General features: G+C 48.2%; 1 protein-coding gene across 2 annotated transcripts; it reads right to left on the reverse strand.

Moving 5' to 3' along the window:
- Positions 1 to 686: 686 nt before the first annotated feature.
- Positions 687 to 12619, reverse strand: SMIM7 (small integral membrane protein 7). Of its 2 annotated transcripts, none has more exons than XM_049640150.1 (5): positions 12479 to 12576; positions 12355 to 12396; positions 11814 to 11866; positions 6991 to 7081; positions 687 to 1798 (listed from the first exon to the last, which is right to left on the reverse strand). In XM_049640150.1, exons 1-5 carry the CDS (start codon positions 12502 to 12504, stop codon positions 1783 to 1785), a joined length of 228 nt encoding a protein of 75 aa, XP_049496107.1. In that variant the 5' UTR covers positions 12505 to 12576; the 3' UTR covers positions 687 to 1782. The 2 variants fall into 2 exon arrangements, with proteins under 2 accessions (XP_049496107.1, XP_049496108.1); XM_049640151.1 differs by lacking the exon at positions 687 to 1798 and adding an exon at positions 1999 to 6524 and having other exon boundaries at positions 12479 to 12619.
- Between the last annotated feature and the right edge of the window lie 306 nt (positions 12620 to 12925).

Consider the following 12925-nt stretch of genomic DNA (forward strand, 5'->3'; position numbering starts at 1 on the left):
GAGACACAACTTTCAAAAGGTACAGCAGAGCCTCCGAAGCGATGCTGATGGGAGCTTAACAAGGAGATAACAGTTCTCTGGGGGAAAAAATACAACTATTGAAACAAAATCTCAATGACAGCATTCTCTTCGCAGAGCGCGATTCACCCCCATAACATATGAATGCCTCTCCTCACCGAAACCTCAGCACCAGTCTGAATAAGGCGGCGAGGTTTCCTCGCACCACTGACACGGCTTGATGAGTGACCAGGCAAGATCTCGGCACATCTGTTCTGGCTGACAAGGACACAGGCCTGGGCGAAGCTCGATTTGGCCGCTACGTTCCCCGGCGACTTACAAACCACACGCCCGGGTGTGACAAGGGAATAAATTATACAAGCAGTGAAGGAGAATGACGTTGGCAAAGCAGCAGTAGGAGCGGATTTGACCCTAGTCTAGCAAAACCCCGCTGCTGTCACCGGCTCTTTCTATACTGCCAAGAGTGGCCGGGTCAAAAATCACATTGGCCCAATTCCAGCCGCACATTTATTCACGCAAAATCTCAAAAGGGAAACCTAACTATTGCCTCTTTTCTGACTTTTTGACAGCCTCCGAAATGAAACCTCAGGGTTCCCCACGGTGTAGTTCACAACAACTCGGGCTGGAAGTCAACTAACTTCTTGGTTAAAAAATGTGTAAACAAAAGATCCTTTTTAGAAATGAGCTTTATTTTCAATGCAACTCAGTTCTGCAAGTCTACAGGTTTACTTGGTTACTTCTTCCTCCCGTCAGGTTTACCTACAAATCAGGATTTCAAAAACCACAACGAACAAATCAAACACCGGCAGGATCTGGGTGCTGACCACCGGCATTTCGTCTTGGCAATAAAAGGCCTCCCTTTCAATGAAGATTCTGTGCAAAATGCTAGATTTCCTCGAGTGAGGCTCCTTGCTTTTCAACCTTGAAATCACTCACTTGAAAATCAGACCCGGAATTCCAAACTTTGAGAACTGGGTCCTGATACCCGCCATGGGCCAAAAATGATACAATTAATGGCCCCAAAAGTGACTTTAACAGAGGGCTTCAAGGCAAGGCGAAGTTTCTCCTAACACCCACGTCTGCCTGCTCTGTACCTCTCTTCCATGGGAATCGGTAATACTTCACCCTTAAAGTCCTGGGGATGACCTCAGCTGCACCGAGTGGCCAAGCAGAGCCCATCGAGACAGGAAAGGAATTTGGACACAGGCCCAGCAACAATGAACTTGCTTGTTATTCGTAAATACAGTCCAGTAAAGAGGCTCCATCAAACTCAAAAGCCAACCTTTCTGTTTCAGATCCCTGGATAAAAATGATTTTTTCAAAACTTGGGTAATTGGAACCAAAAAGGATGGTTGTTAAAAATAAACGGAGAAATATCCAGAAATGGGTTTCTAGCGGAAGCTTGGAAGAAGAGGAATTCCAATCTAAAAAAACAATCTAGACATGTTCTTTTATCCGTAGGGAATGCAATGTTATCACATTCCCCTTCCATAAGCCCTCCTCAAACTCCTTAAGTAGTCAGCATTTCAGAGGAGAGACCAAAGTGAAAAGATCTTTGAAAAGAAAACAATGACGTGGCTGGGAAACCGTGTGCAGCTTGGTGAACATTTTTTTCCACCCACCACGAACTTGGGCTTTCTGGGAAGATCGCTGGTTTTCCAGTCAAAACCATTCTTGAAGTCATCAGGAACGGAGGAAGGGAGACCCGGCATCTGGGAAGGTGGTTCCTGGTTCCTGGTTCCCGGGAAGGCGTATATCTGGGGCTCAGGAGCCAAACAGCCTGGAAAAGTCGGAGGGCAGAAATGTACATGAAGATGCAAACGAAGCAAAGCTATCGCTCTGAAAACACTTTCAGAAGATTTTTTATGTTACTATTAAGATTATTTTGTATCCTTTATAATTTTGTAAGTGATTTTTCTGTTATGCAACGTGAACATACTTAACACTACCAAACAGTACATTTTATTTTTTTTTAATGTTTTTATTTATTTTTGAGACAGAGACAGAGCATGAGCAGGGGAGGGGAAGAGAGAGGGGGAGACACAGAATCCGAAGCAGGCTCCAGGCTCTGAGCTGTCAGCACAGAGCCTGACGCGGGGCTTGAACTCACGGAGTGTGAGATCATGACCTGAGCCAAAGTTGGAGCTTACCCGCCTGAGCCACCCAGGTGCCCCCAAACAGTACATTTTAAAAAGAAGAAAGCTATTTAACAAAGTATCTACTTCATCAGAATCTGTAACATTTTAGCCCATTCTCTATTACTGCCAGTCAGTGATGACTTTCATAAATTAAAAAAAAAAAAAAGATATTAACGTTATTCCAGTGAAGGAAATCCTGAATAGGGAAGGCTTGGAAACTGTACAAATGTCCATGAAGTTGAGAATGGGTATGTAAGTTATGATAGAGGTTTACTGGGGAAAACCACAGGGCTGTTAAAAAGATATATATGGTACGGGGGTTGCCTGGGTGGCTCAGTTGGTTAAGCATCTGACTTTTGATTTCGGCTCAGGTCATAACCTCACGGTTCCTGAGTTCGAGCCCTGCATTGGGCTCTGTGCTGACAGTGCGGAGCGTGTTTGGGATTCTCTCTCCCTCTCTCTCTGCCCCTTCCCTGCTCTCATGTGTGTGCACGCATGCACTCTCTCTGAAAATAAACTTAAAATACACACACACACACACACAGAACTCTGTTACCTTTACGACATTTCTATAAATCCAAACTCTTTCCAAAATAAGAAGACTTTTTGAAAAAAAGAACAACAGAAAGTGCAGGACCAACTGGATTACAACATATGCAAAAGAATGAAGCTGGATCCCTACCTCACACCATCTACAAATATTAACTCAAAGTGGATCACAGACCTAACTATTAAAATTAAAATTAGAAAACTCTTAAAAGAAAACTTAGGCCTACAGGTGCCTGGGTGGCTCAGTCGGTTGAGCATCTGACTCTTGATTTTGGCTCAGGTCATGATCTTGCAGTTTGCGAGTTTGAGCCCTGCTTCGGGCTTTGCGCTGACAGCGTGGAGCCTGCTTGAGGTTCTCTCTCTCCCTCTCTCTCTCTCTACCCCTCCCCTGCTTGCATGCTCTCTCTCTCAAAATAAATAAATACACTTAAAAAAAAAAAGAAAGAAAAGAAAACTTAGGCTTAAATCTCCATGACCTCGGGCTAGGCAACAATTTCTTAGCTATTACACAAAAAGCACAAGTGACAGAAGGAGAAATAGATTGGAGTCTACCAAAACTAAGATTTCTTTTGTGCTTCAAAGGACACCATCGAGAAACTGAAAAGACAACTCCCAGAATGGGAGAAAATACTTGCAAATCACATATCTGATAAGGGACTGGGATCCACACTATAAAAAGAACTCTTACAACTCAACTAAGAAATGGACAAAGGATCTACACATTTTTCCAAAGAAGATATACAAATGACCCATAGGCACATGACAAGACGCTCGACGTCATTCACCATCAGGGAAATGCAAATCAACCCTTACATCCGCTAAGAGGGCTCGACTCTCATCAAGGCTCTCATCAAAAAGACCGACAATCGCAAGCGTTGGCAAGGGTGTGGGGAAACTGGAACCATCATACGCTCCTGGTGGGAAGGCACACTACTGCAGCGACTTTAAAAAATAGTCTGGCAGAAGCTCAAAAGGATAAATATAGAGTGACCCTAAGACCCAGCAATCTCACTCCTCGGTATTTACCAGACAGCCTCGAAAACGTGGACGCAAATGTTTGTATCAACAATGTTGGAGACAGCCGAAAAATGGAAACATCCCAGATAGCCATCAACGGATGGATACAAAAACAAGCCGAGGCGCAGCCATACAATGGACTATTCTTTGGCCACAGAAAGGAATGCGGTGTTGACATGCCACGGCATGTCGGAACCTACGAGACATCACTCTGAGTGAAAGAAGCCAGACACAGAAGGGGCCACACACTGTTACGATTCCATTTATGTGAAATACCCAGAACAGGCAGATCCATAAAGAAAGCTGGAGGGAGGGGAGGACAGGCAGGAACTGCTTAATGGGTCCGAGGTTTCCCTTTCGGGGGTGATGAAAACGTTCTAGAATTAGATGGCCGTGGTGGTTTCACAACCCTGTGAATATACGACAAAACACTGAGCTGTGAACACCAACTTGCACTTTTTTTGTACTTATTCATCCTTGTTCTCCCTCGAGAATTGGGGTCTTCCTCTCCCCAATACTTCAGTATGAAGATGGCAACGTAGAGAAGACTTAACAGAACGGTTCAGTGAACACCCACATATACACCACCTCCATTCTGCAATTAACACTCTGTTGTACAGGGTACCTGTCAATCTGTCTCCCTTATCTTTGATGTGTTCCCACGTTAAGCTGCAGACGGTAATACTCTCGGTCCCTAAACCTTCAGGCACGTTTCTCTCTGTATTTCAAGTTTTTCATGCCTTTTTAAAATTTCCAAAGTAGCTCAGCTCAAGCAATACAGAAGTGGGTGCAGGGAACTGTGAACCATCCCCTCAGGCCCTGTTAACCTCGTCAGCGGTCACAGCATGGTCACCTCTGAGCATGGTCACGTCTGCGGACAGCCTGGAGTAGATCCGTCCAACTCCCTGCCTGGAAGTCTCCCCACACACTTCAGGCATTTATTTAATGTTTATCACAACTGAGGCCAGAGTGTGCATTTAAGTGACATCCAGCCGCCTTTACTTTCAAAACACTCCCCTGTGTAGACAGAAGTTTTACCACACCATCAGTGACGGTAGCATAACGGTCGTACGGGCGTCCTTTGAATTACCTGACTATTCCCCTGTTCTTGGACAGTTAGGGGATTTCCAGTTTTGTTTCGTTTTCTTTTTTTTGTAGCAAAAGTAGAGCAGCTTTTATTATTTAAAAAGCCTTTGTTACTTTGAACACATCTAACGCCTTATTTATTTTTGAGAGACAGAGCAAGTACATGAGTGGGGGAGGGGGGCAGAGGGAGAGAGAGAATCTGAAGCAGGCTCCAGGCTCGGCACAGAGCCTGATGCGGGGCTCGAACCCACGACCCCAGGATGACGACCGGAGCCGAGGTGATTTCCAGTTTTTTAATATTCTGGGAAAACCGGTCCCTGCCTCCCTGACAGAGCCCTTTCTGAAAAAGATCTTCCCTCCCTGTGGACCCTACTGGAAGAGCTGGCCTAGGTCAGGGGTCGGCACACTCCCTGTGTAGCAAGTGGCACTCTAAGTAGTTTGGGCTTTGCAGGCCAGGCAGTTTCCATCACAAGGTTTCAAGCACTCCACGGTAACCAAAAGCAGTCACAGAAATGGGTGTGGCCGCATGACAATAAAACATCAGGAAAACCAGGAAATAGATACGGCCCAAGGGCTGTGGTTCCCTGACTCAACCTAAGTGATTCTGCTGGCACCAGGACAACCCCAATCTAGTAGGACCTGGGTGACACCAAGCTAGGTCAATCAGGCTCTGCTCTCAGGAAGCAGAATCAGCACACTAGGCTACAGACTAAGCCGGCCTTGGGCTAAGCTGGGACGTCACAGAGCCTGAGGCTACTACCATCCTGGTCACCGGCCAGCAGAGGAGCAGTAAAGGAAGCTAGCTAGGAGAGAAGGATGATGAAGCTGCTGGACAGAAAAGAACAAAATGATAAAAACACACCGAGCTCGCCCCTGCCCCAGGACCTTTGCGCGTGCTACGTCCGGTGCTCCTGTGCTTCTCTTCGGTTCTGGAGATGGCAAGGCTGCCTCTCGTTCTTTAGGTGTTGATTTACACAGCACTTCTCAGAGAGGTTCTTCCCGACCATTTCCCAAACTGAGAGCCTCCCATTTGCCTCATGAGTGAGGTTTTCCTATTTATTTGTTTTCTGTCCCTGTCCCATCTGCTATACCGTGTGCATTCACTGATGGCAAGGACTATGGCTGTCTTGGTCTCAGCTATAAGCCCAAGGCACAGCCCGTGCTGGATAGTTGTGAAGGAATGAAGGAATGAATGAATGAATAGGTGGGAACGTGGAAAGACCAAGGCTGGAGGAGCACCCCCAACACTGTTCTACCTCCTGTGAATCGTAGTTATGCTTCCCATGCTCTTCTGCAAATCCCCTGAGCTCTTCACGAGCCCTCTTTGTACCCGGACAGGCCTCAACCGAGCTCCCGAAGAGGGCCTCTCTGGGCATACACTGCGGTCCTCATTCTGGGTTCTAAAACACTTTCCAGTGGCACAGTGAACTCCCCCCCATCTCCTAAGTCCTAACTCCATCCCTAACAGCCACTGGACTGGCACAAGGTCCCCCCAGCAACCCTAAATTCAACATCTCAATTATTCCGGACAGTCGATTTTCCTTCTCTCCCTCTTTAGGGTGAAGCAAGGGACCAGCCCAGCACGGACAAAATGCCAGATTCTCCTACTGTTTTTCCCGAGTCTGTTTACTAGGAGTCTCACAATTCATTAATAGCAGAATCAAAATTAAGGCCCCGCTGCTGGGAGGAAAACCAATCCGATTAGATTTGTTAAGCCTAATGAGGAAATGAAAAATGGGCACGAAAACAGAAAAAAGTCTGAAACCCTTCTGCTGGCTTCCAGCAGGGTAGGAAGCAGGGACCCAGCAGCACACTGGTCATTCAAGCCACATTTTCCACCCTGGCAGACACCGAGCATACACTAGACACAGCAGAGCTGGCAAGAGGTAACAGGGCCAAGGCTCGAGGGAAGGTATCTCTTGGCAGCCTCTGCTGAGGTACCAGAAACAGCCAGGACTTGGAGAACACCGTGTTCCGGTCAAAGCTCCGGCCTAGACCACAGTGACACAGTCTAACCTGTGTAGACCCTGGTTTCCTCTCTAGCTGGGAGACTTCTTATTTTGAAAGCAGAAAGCGTGACACAAAAGTGCCGACAGAGGAGACAGGGAACAACCACCAGGTGGGTCGATCTGGAGAACGACACTGAGGATGACACGGAAGGGGACAGGCAGGCTGGACTTACACGATCATGCAGAACATCATGAAGACATTCCACAGCGCAATGAAGATGCGGAAGTATCTGAGGCTCAGTAGGAACTCCCGGATGTTGTCACCTGCAAAGGCAGAAAGCATTTTTACAAGCACGGCTCACATGTCTGCTGTCACGGCTGCAGTGTGCTTCTGCGGTTTCCGCCCGCCCCCATCCCACTACCCCACGTTCCGGGGGCAGCATGGCTTTCCCTGTGGGTCGCCTCTGCTCCCTGACGCTTGGCATTCTGGCAGTAGCTGTCACTGACCAACCCCTGAGAGCACCCAGTCCCCAGTCTCTGATTGGCTCAGGGAGGGAACATGTGACCCAAGTCTACCCAATGAGAGTCAGTCCTGAGATTTTTGTCTCAACCACTGGGAAGGAGGCATTTGCTTCCTGTCCATCTTTCTGGGCTAGGAAGTTGTAAGCCCAGTCCTTTGGGTCAGAGATTGACAAACTGTGGCCCATGGACCAAAGCCAGCCCCTCCCGCCTGTTTCTGTATGGCCTGTTAACTAAGAATATCTTTGATACTTTTTAATGGTTAAAAAAAACAAAGGAGTATTTTGTGAGACACAAACATTACATAAAATTCATATTTCAGTGTCTATAAATAAGTTTTATCAAAATACACCCATGCCCCCTCATTTATATATAGGAGATAAACCTCAGAGCTATTGTGGATTTGGTTCTGGTTCCAGACCACTGCAATAAAGCAAGTCAAATGATTTTTTTGGCTTCCCAGTGCATATAAAAGTTACGTTTACACTATACTATATAGTCTATTAAATATGCAGCAGCATTACATCTAAAAAATAATGTAAATATATTAATTTAAAAATTATTGGTGGGTGTATAGATGGCTTGATGCTTGGTTGAACGTCCATCTGGCTCTTGGTTTCGGCTTCTGTCATGATCTCCCAGTTCGGGAGTTCGAGCCCCACATCTGCTGGGGATCCTCTCTTTTTGCCCTTCCCCTTCACTTGCTCTCTCTCTCTCTCTGTCTCTCTCAAAATAAATAAACTTAAAAAATATATATATTGCTGGGGTGCCTGGGTGGCTCAATCACTTAAGCATCCAACTCTTCATTCTGGCTCAGGTCATGATCTCAGGGTCTAGAGTCAAGCCCCCCATAGGGCTCCAAGTGGGGCATGGAACCTGCTAAAGATTCTCTGTCTCCCGGGACACCTGGGTGGCTCAGTCGGTAAAGTGGCCGACTTCAGCTCAGGTCATGATCTCATAGTTTGTGAGTTTGAGCCCCGCGTTGGGCTCTGTGCTGACAGCTCAGTCTGGAGCCTGCTTGGGATTCTGTGTTTCCCCCTCTCTCTGCCCCTCCCCTACTTGCACTCCGTCTCTCCTCTCCCTCAAAAATAAACACATTAAAAAAAATTTTTTTTTAAATTCTCTCTCCCTCTCCCCGAGTGCATGCACACTATCTCTCTCTCTCTCACAAAAAAAAAAAAAAAAAAAAAAAAAAAAAATACTGCTAACAAATGCTAACCATCATCTGAGCTCTCAGCAAGTCATAATCACTGATCACCGAAACAAATAGAACAATGAAAAAATGTGAAAACCTGCTAGAATTACCAAAATACGACACACACAAAGTGGGCAAATGCTGTTGGGAAAATTGTGCCAACAGACTTGCTCGCTCAGGGTTGCCACACACCTTCAGTTTGTAAAAAACAAAATTCTCTGCAAAGCACAATAAAACAAGGTATGCCTAGATTTGCCGTGGCTGCTTTCAAGGAACGGAGCTGAGATGCGGCACCAGAGAAGGTACGACCCACAGGGCACCTGGGTGGCTCCGTCAGTTAAGCGTCCGACTCTTGATTTGGGCTTGAGGTCAAGATCTCCCAGTCTGTGAGTTCCAGCCCCGTGTCAGGCTCGCGCTGATGGCAATGCAGAGCCTGCTTGGGATTCTGTCTCCCTCTCTCTCCGCCCCTCCCCAGCTCGTGCGCACACGTGGTCTCTCTCCCTCTCAAAATAAGTAAATAAGCACTAAAAAAAAAAAAAAAAAAAAAAAGAGAGACAGAGAGAGAGAGAGAAAGAAGGGATGACCCACAAAGCCTAAAATGTTTATGATCTATCCCTTTACAGAAAAATGTGCCAAGCCCTGCTCTCGGGTCACCTTTGTAAAAACAAGCAGCCTGAGAGTAAAACTAACCCAGAAGGACAAGGAGAGGATTGCATGCAGGGCGGCTGGTATGAGCCCCGAATCCAGGTGTGCCTGAGAACAGTCCTACCCTTGGGAGGTTTCAAGTTGCCTTACCCTTTGGCTGGGTTTTCAGTGTTTGCAGCTGAAAAAGGACACTAATTCAGGCAAGTAAAAGGGGAGCTCTGCTTTGATGATGATTCGCTCTAGTTCCCCAATGCCACAGAACAGAACCCATTTCGAGAGGAAACAGCTTGGTACGATGAGACTCCAGAGATGTGGGTTCCAGAACCCTCCTTCAGGGTTTTAAGTCAATCGTCCTCCCTCACTAATCCTCCAGAATGAAATGAACGGGTCCAGATAGGGTAACCTACAAGCACGCTACCCAAAATGTCATCTCTAGACCACGGCTGTCCATTAAGTACAGAAAATACCAGGCAGGAGCTCAGAAATTTACACGGCCACCGGATATGACAGCCATCTGGCATCACTGCATCATCCAAGCACCAGATGAGCACACAGACTTGCTGAACGCAGCTTAGATGAGTCCGGTATTGTTCAACCCACTGGGACAGCCACGTGCAGCTCAGCCCAGACTGCAGATGTCAAACACGGGTCCATCCCCAGCATGTCTGAGAGGCACTGCTCGGCAAGGCCCTTCCTTGAGCCCAGCATCAAAAAACAAACAAACAAACAAACAAAAAAAACAGGCTCTCCTGCCATCAACGGGTGCTAACTAAAGGCCACTTGTTCCAGGAAGCAGCCAAGTGCAGGGGAAACAAGGAGGAACGAGACAGGCATCCCTGGCCTAAGGAGCTCACACGGAGGACAAATACTAAACAAGTAATCACACACCTGATTATTCACCATGACAAGTGCCATGGGAGCATACAAAGGGGGCATCCAACCTAGCCCGTGCTGGGGAGCGGGGGTTAAGCGCTTCGAGGAAGTGTATAAGCTCCGACCTTAAACTTGGGCAGGAGTTTACTGCCCTTCCACACAGGTGACCTTGGTCAGCCCCTGGCCTATAAATGCCCTAGTTTCCTCCTGTGTAAATGGGGTGATGGGCAACTAGGAAGACCTCAGCACAGTGCCTGGCACACAGACAGCTCTCAACAAATGCAGCCACTACTGTATCAGGGGGTCAGCCAGGCACAGGGAGAGGGGCATTTTCTGCAGCAGCAGCAACAAGCACAAGATTACTAGCTGGAAGGAGACGTGCACAGAGCCCCTGATCACAAGGAAGCCACTGTTGTGACTGTCCTTATCGTGGACACTCTCACCACCACCAAGCCCTCCCACATCCTACCCACCCCAGCTCCGATTTAGATCTATAGACCACAGCCCCAGGAGTTGGTCTAGTACCTTCCACAGAGTGGGTAAGCAATATACATATAGCTGCTGAATGAATAGATGTATGAACGAAAGAATGAATGGATGGATGGTCTAGTGACTGAGGGTACAACCTGCGGGGTCCGAAAAAGCCAGGTTCCAATCAAGAGGCTGTCACTGGTATACTATGTGACCACAAGCAAGTCAAGCCACAAGCCTGAACCTCAGTTTCCACACCTATAAAATGGGAAAATTCCCTTTACCTTTTAGGGGTGGAGACGGAGGGGAAATACCCATAGGAAGCATCTAAGGGGGCAGCCGCCACCAGGTAGGCCCCCAATAAAAGGGAGCTGTCAGACTGTCCTCAAATTCACTGCCCCCTCCTACGCAATGGAACCTATTGCGTAGGTTCCTATTGTCCCTACGCAATGCTCCATCATGGCACCCACCGCCTGGTCTGCTCCCTGCTGTGTCCCCAGCATCCAGCACAGTGGCTGGCATGTGACAGGTGCTCAATAATGCTTGGTGAATGAATAAATGTATGGACACAGTAGTCATGTACACGTCTCATGTCTCAAACAGTCACATGAATAAATTCAGCAAGAAGTGTCAAACCTAGGGCCTCCAGAGGCCAGGCAGGTGAAATGATATCACGATGAGGGGCTGGGACGAGTAGAAGCCACAGGCCCTGCCTCAACGGGGTCCTGTTTTTCTCAACTTCACCCAACAGGTGCCAAGAGGTTGCTTGAACCCTGAGCTGTAGGATGTTCAGATTTTTCTTGAAAAATTTTCTTGAAAATTCAGACAACTGAATTTTTACGTGACATCTGATTTATTTGAAAGCTAATGTTAGTATCTAATTAAAAAAGAAAAAACAGGTCTGCAGTACTCTGAAAGCAAAAGCTACTTGTGAGGCTGTTCAGCTGCTCGTTCGTTCGTTCATTCATTCATTCATTCATGCTGGAAGACTGGCACCAAAAGGGCACAGAAATGGGCCAAAACAAGTTGGAACAAGTGTGAGGGGCAAATATTAGCCACATGGTATCATACATAAAGGAAAATTCTAACTGTACGAAGTTATATGAGTTCTGACTTATGCGGGGAGGGTTAGCAGGAGAAAGAAGGTCGACAGAGGTGAACAAAAGGAACAGCACATCCTCAGGCCCAACTCTCTCTCTCTCACACACAATCACACACGCACACACATACACACACACACACACACACACACACACACACAGATTATTAAAAAGAAAACTGAGTTAGGGCTTGGTAAGAACAAATTGTCCTCTCTGAATGGACCAATTTCAGAGTCCAGAAAGGAGGCCTTACCTGTGCTGGGCTCCCTCGACTCCTCCCCAAAGCCCTGCGTGTCCTTCTTTTTCCTACAAAGAGGAACAGACAGTATCCACTTTCGGTGGGACATAAAGACCACTCAGTCCTCTGGCCCTGACCCTGACCCTCAGCTCAGGGGGCCTCGGACACCGTTTCAGCTCTAGCCCTGCAGCGGACTTGGTGACCTCGGGGGGTTTAATGCCCCTTTGGACCATCATCTACCGGCCAATCACAGCAAGGCCTGCAGCCACCAAGGTGGAGAGGTTAGTCTGTGGGTACGAAGGAAGGCTAAGAACTCCGGGGGGGACGGGCCGGAGGCTCTCCGGGATGCAAGAAGGGAGATCGCCGGAAACGAAAAGTCTTGATTTCAAGTCACCATGGAGCGCAGGGTCACAGAAGGACAGACCAGGAAGGAGGCGTGGCCAGAGGGCTGGCTGGGACTTGGGGGCGTGGCCTACGACTTGGGGCGGGCTCACGCTCGTGGGGGCGGGTCTACGGGTCCCCTGGGTGGAGCCGCGATCCAAAGCGGCCTACTCACAGCTTAAAGTTGAGCACCGCCCCGGCGTTCATCAGCAGCGTCCTGCGAAGGGAGAATGAGGTTACCTGGGCCTCCCCTTGTCCCTCTTATCCTTCCTACCCCAGCCTCTGGCCCCCCTAATTACCCGAACAGCAGGATGTCCCCGATCATCGTTACGGCCGAGGCGTCCGTCAGAACCGGAAGCGGAAGCCTCGAAGAGGGAGGGGAGAGGAGCACAAACCGACCAATCTTGAGGCCACGCTGTCGAGGGCTGGTCCAATCGAAGGCCAAGACATGCAGGGTCCCGCCCACTGAAGGCCAGGCCCCTTTAGGAAAGAACAAGCGCCCCTTTTCTCTGGGAGGCCCGGAGGGTATTGAGGAGAGGGCGGGGCGATGGTGTGACGTCACCTGCAGTATTAGGTTACGCACTGGAGGGGTGCCGCGCTGGAGTGAGGCCCCCAGCGCGCAGGAAAATTAGTGCAGTAGCTTTATTTTCTGGGCTGGGGTCTCCGATGCGGCTTCTGGAGAAACCGGGCCTTCTGACCACTGAGATGCACAGGCGAATGGGTCCTGATGCAGTGGGCTCTAGGCA

The sequence above is a fragment of the Panthera uncia genome, chromosome A2 (assembly GCF_023721935.1).
Source record: "Panthera uncia isolate 11264 chromosome A2, Puncia_PCG_1.0, whole genome shotgun sequence".
NCBI lineage: Eukaryota > Metazoa > Chordata > Mammalia > Carnivora > Felidae > Panthera > Panthera uncia.

Bases quoted from the DNA above. Each gene is read 5' to 3' on its own strand.
- SMIM7 (XM_049640151.1), bottom strand. From the start codon at position 12,504: ATGATCGGGGACATCCTGCTGTTCGG. The intron at 12,397-12,478 runs GTAATTAGGGGG...CTCCCTTCGCAG, and splicing joins GGGGACATCCTGCTGTTCGG to GACGCTGCTGATGAACGCCG. The intron at 7,082-11,813 runs GTAAGGCCTCCT...CTGCCTTTGCAG, and splicing joins GTCGAGGGAGCCCAGCACAG to GTGACAACATCCGGGAGTTC.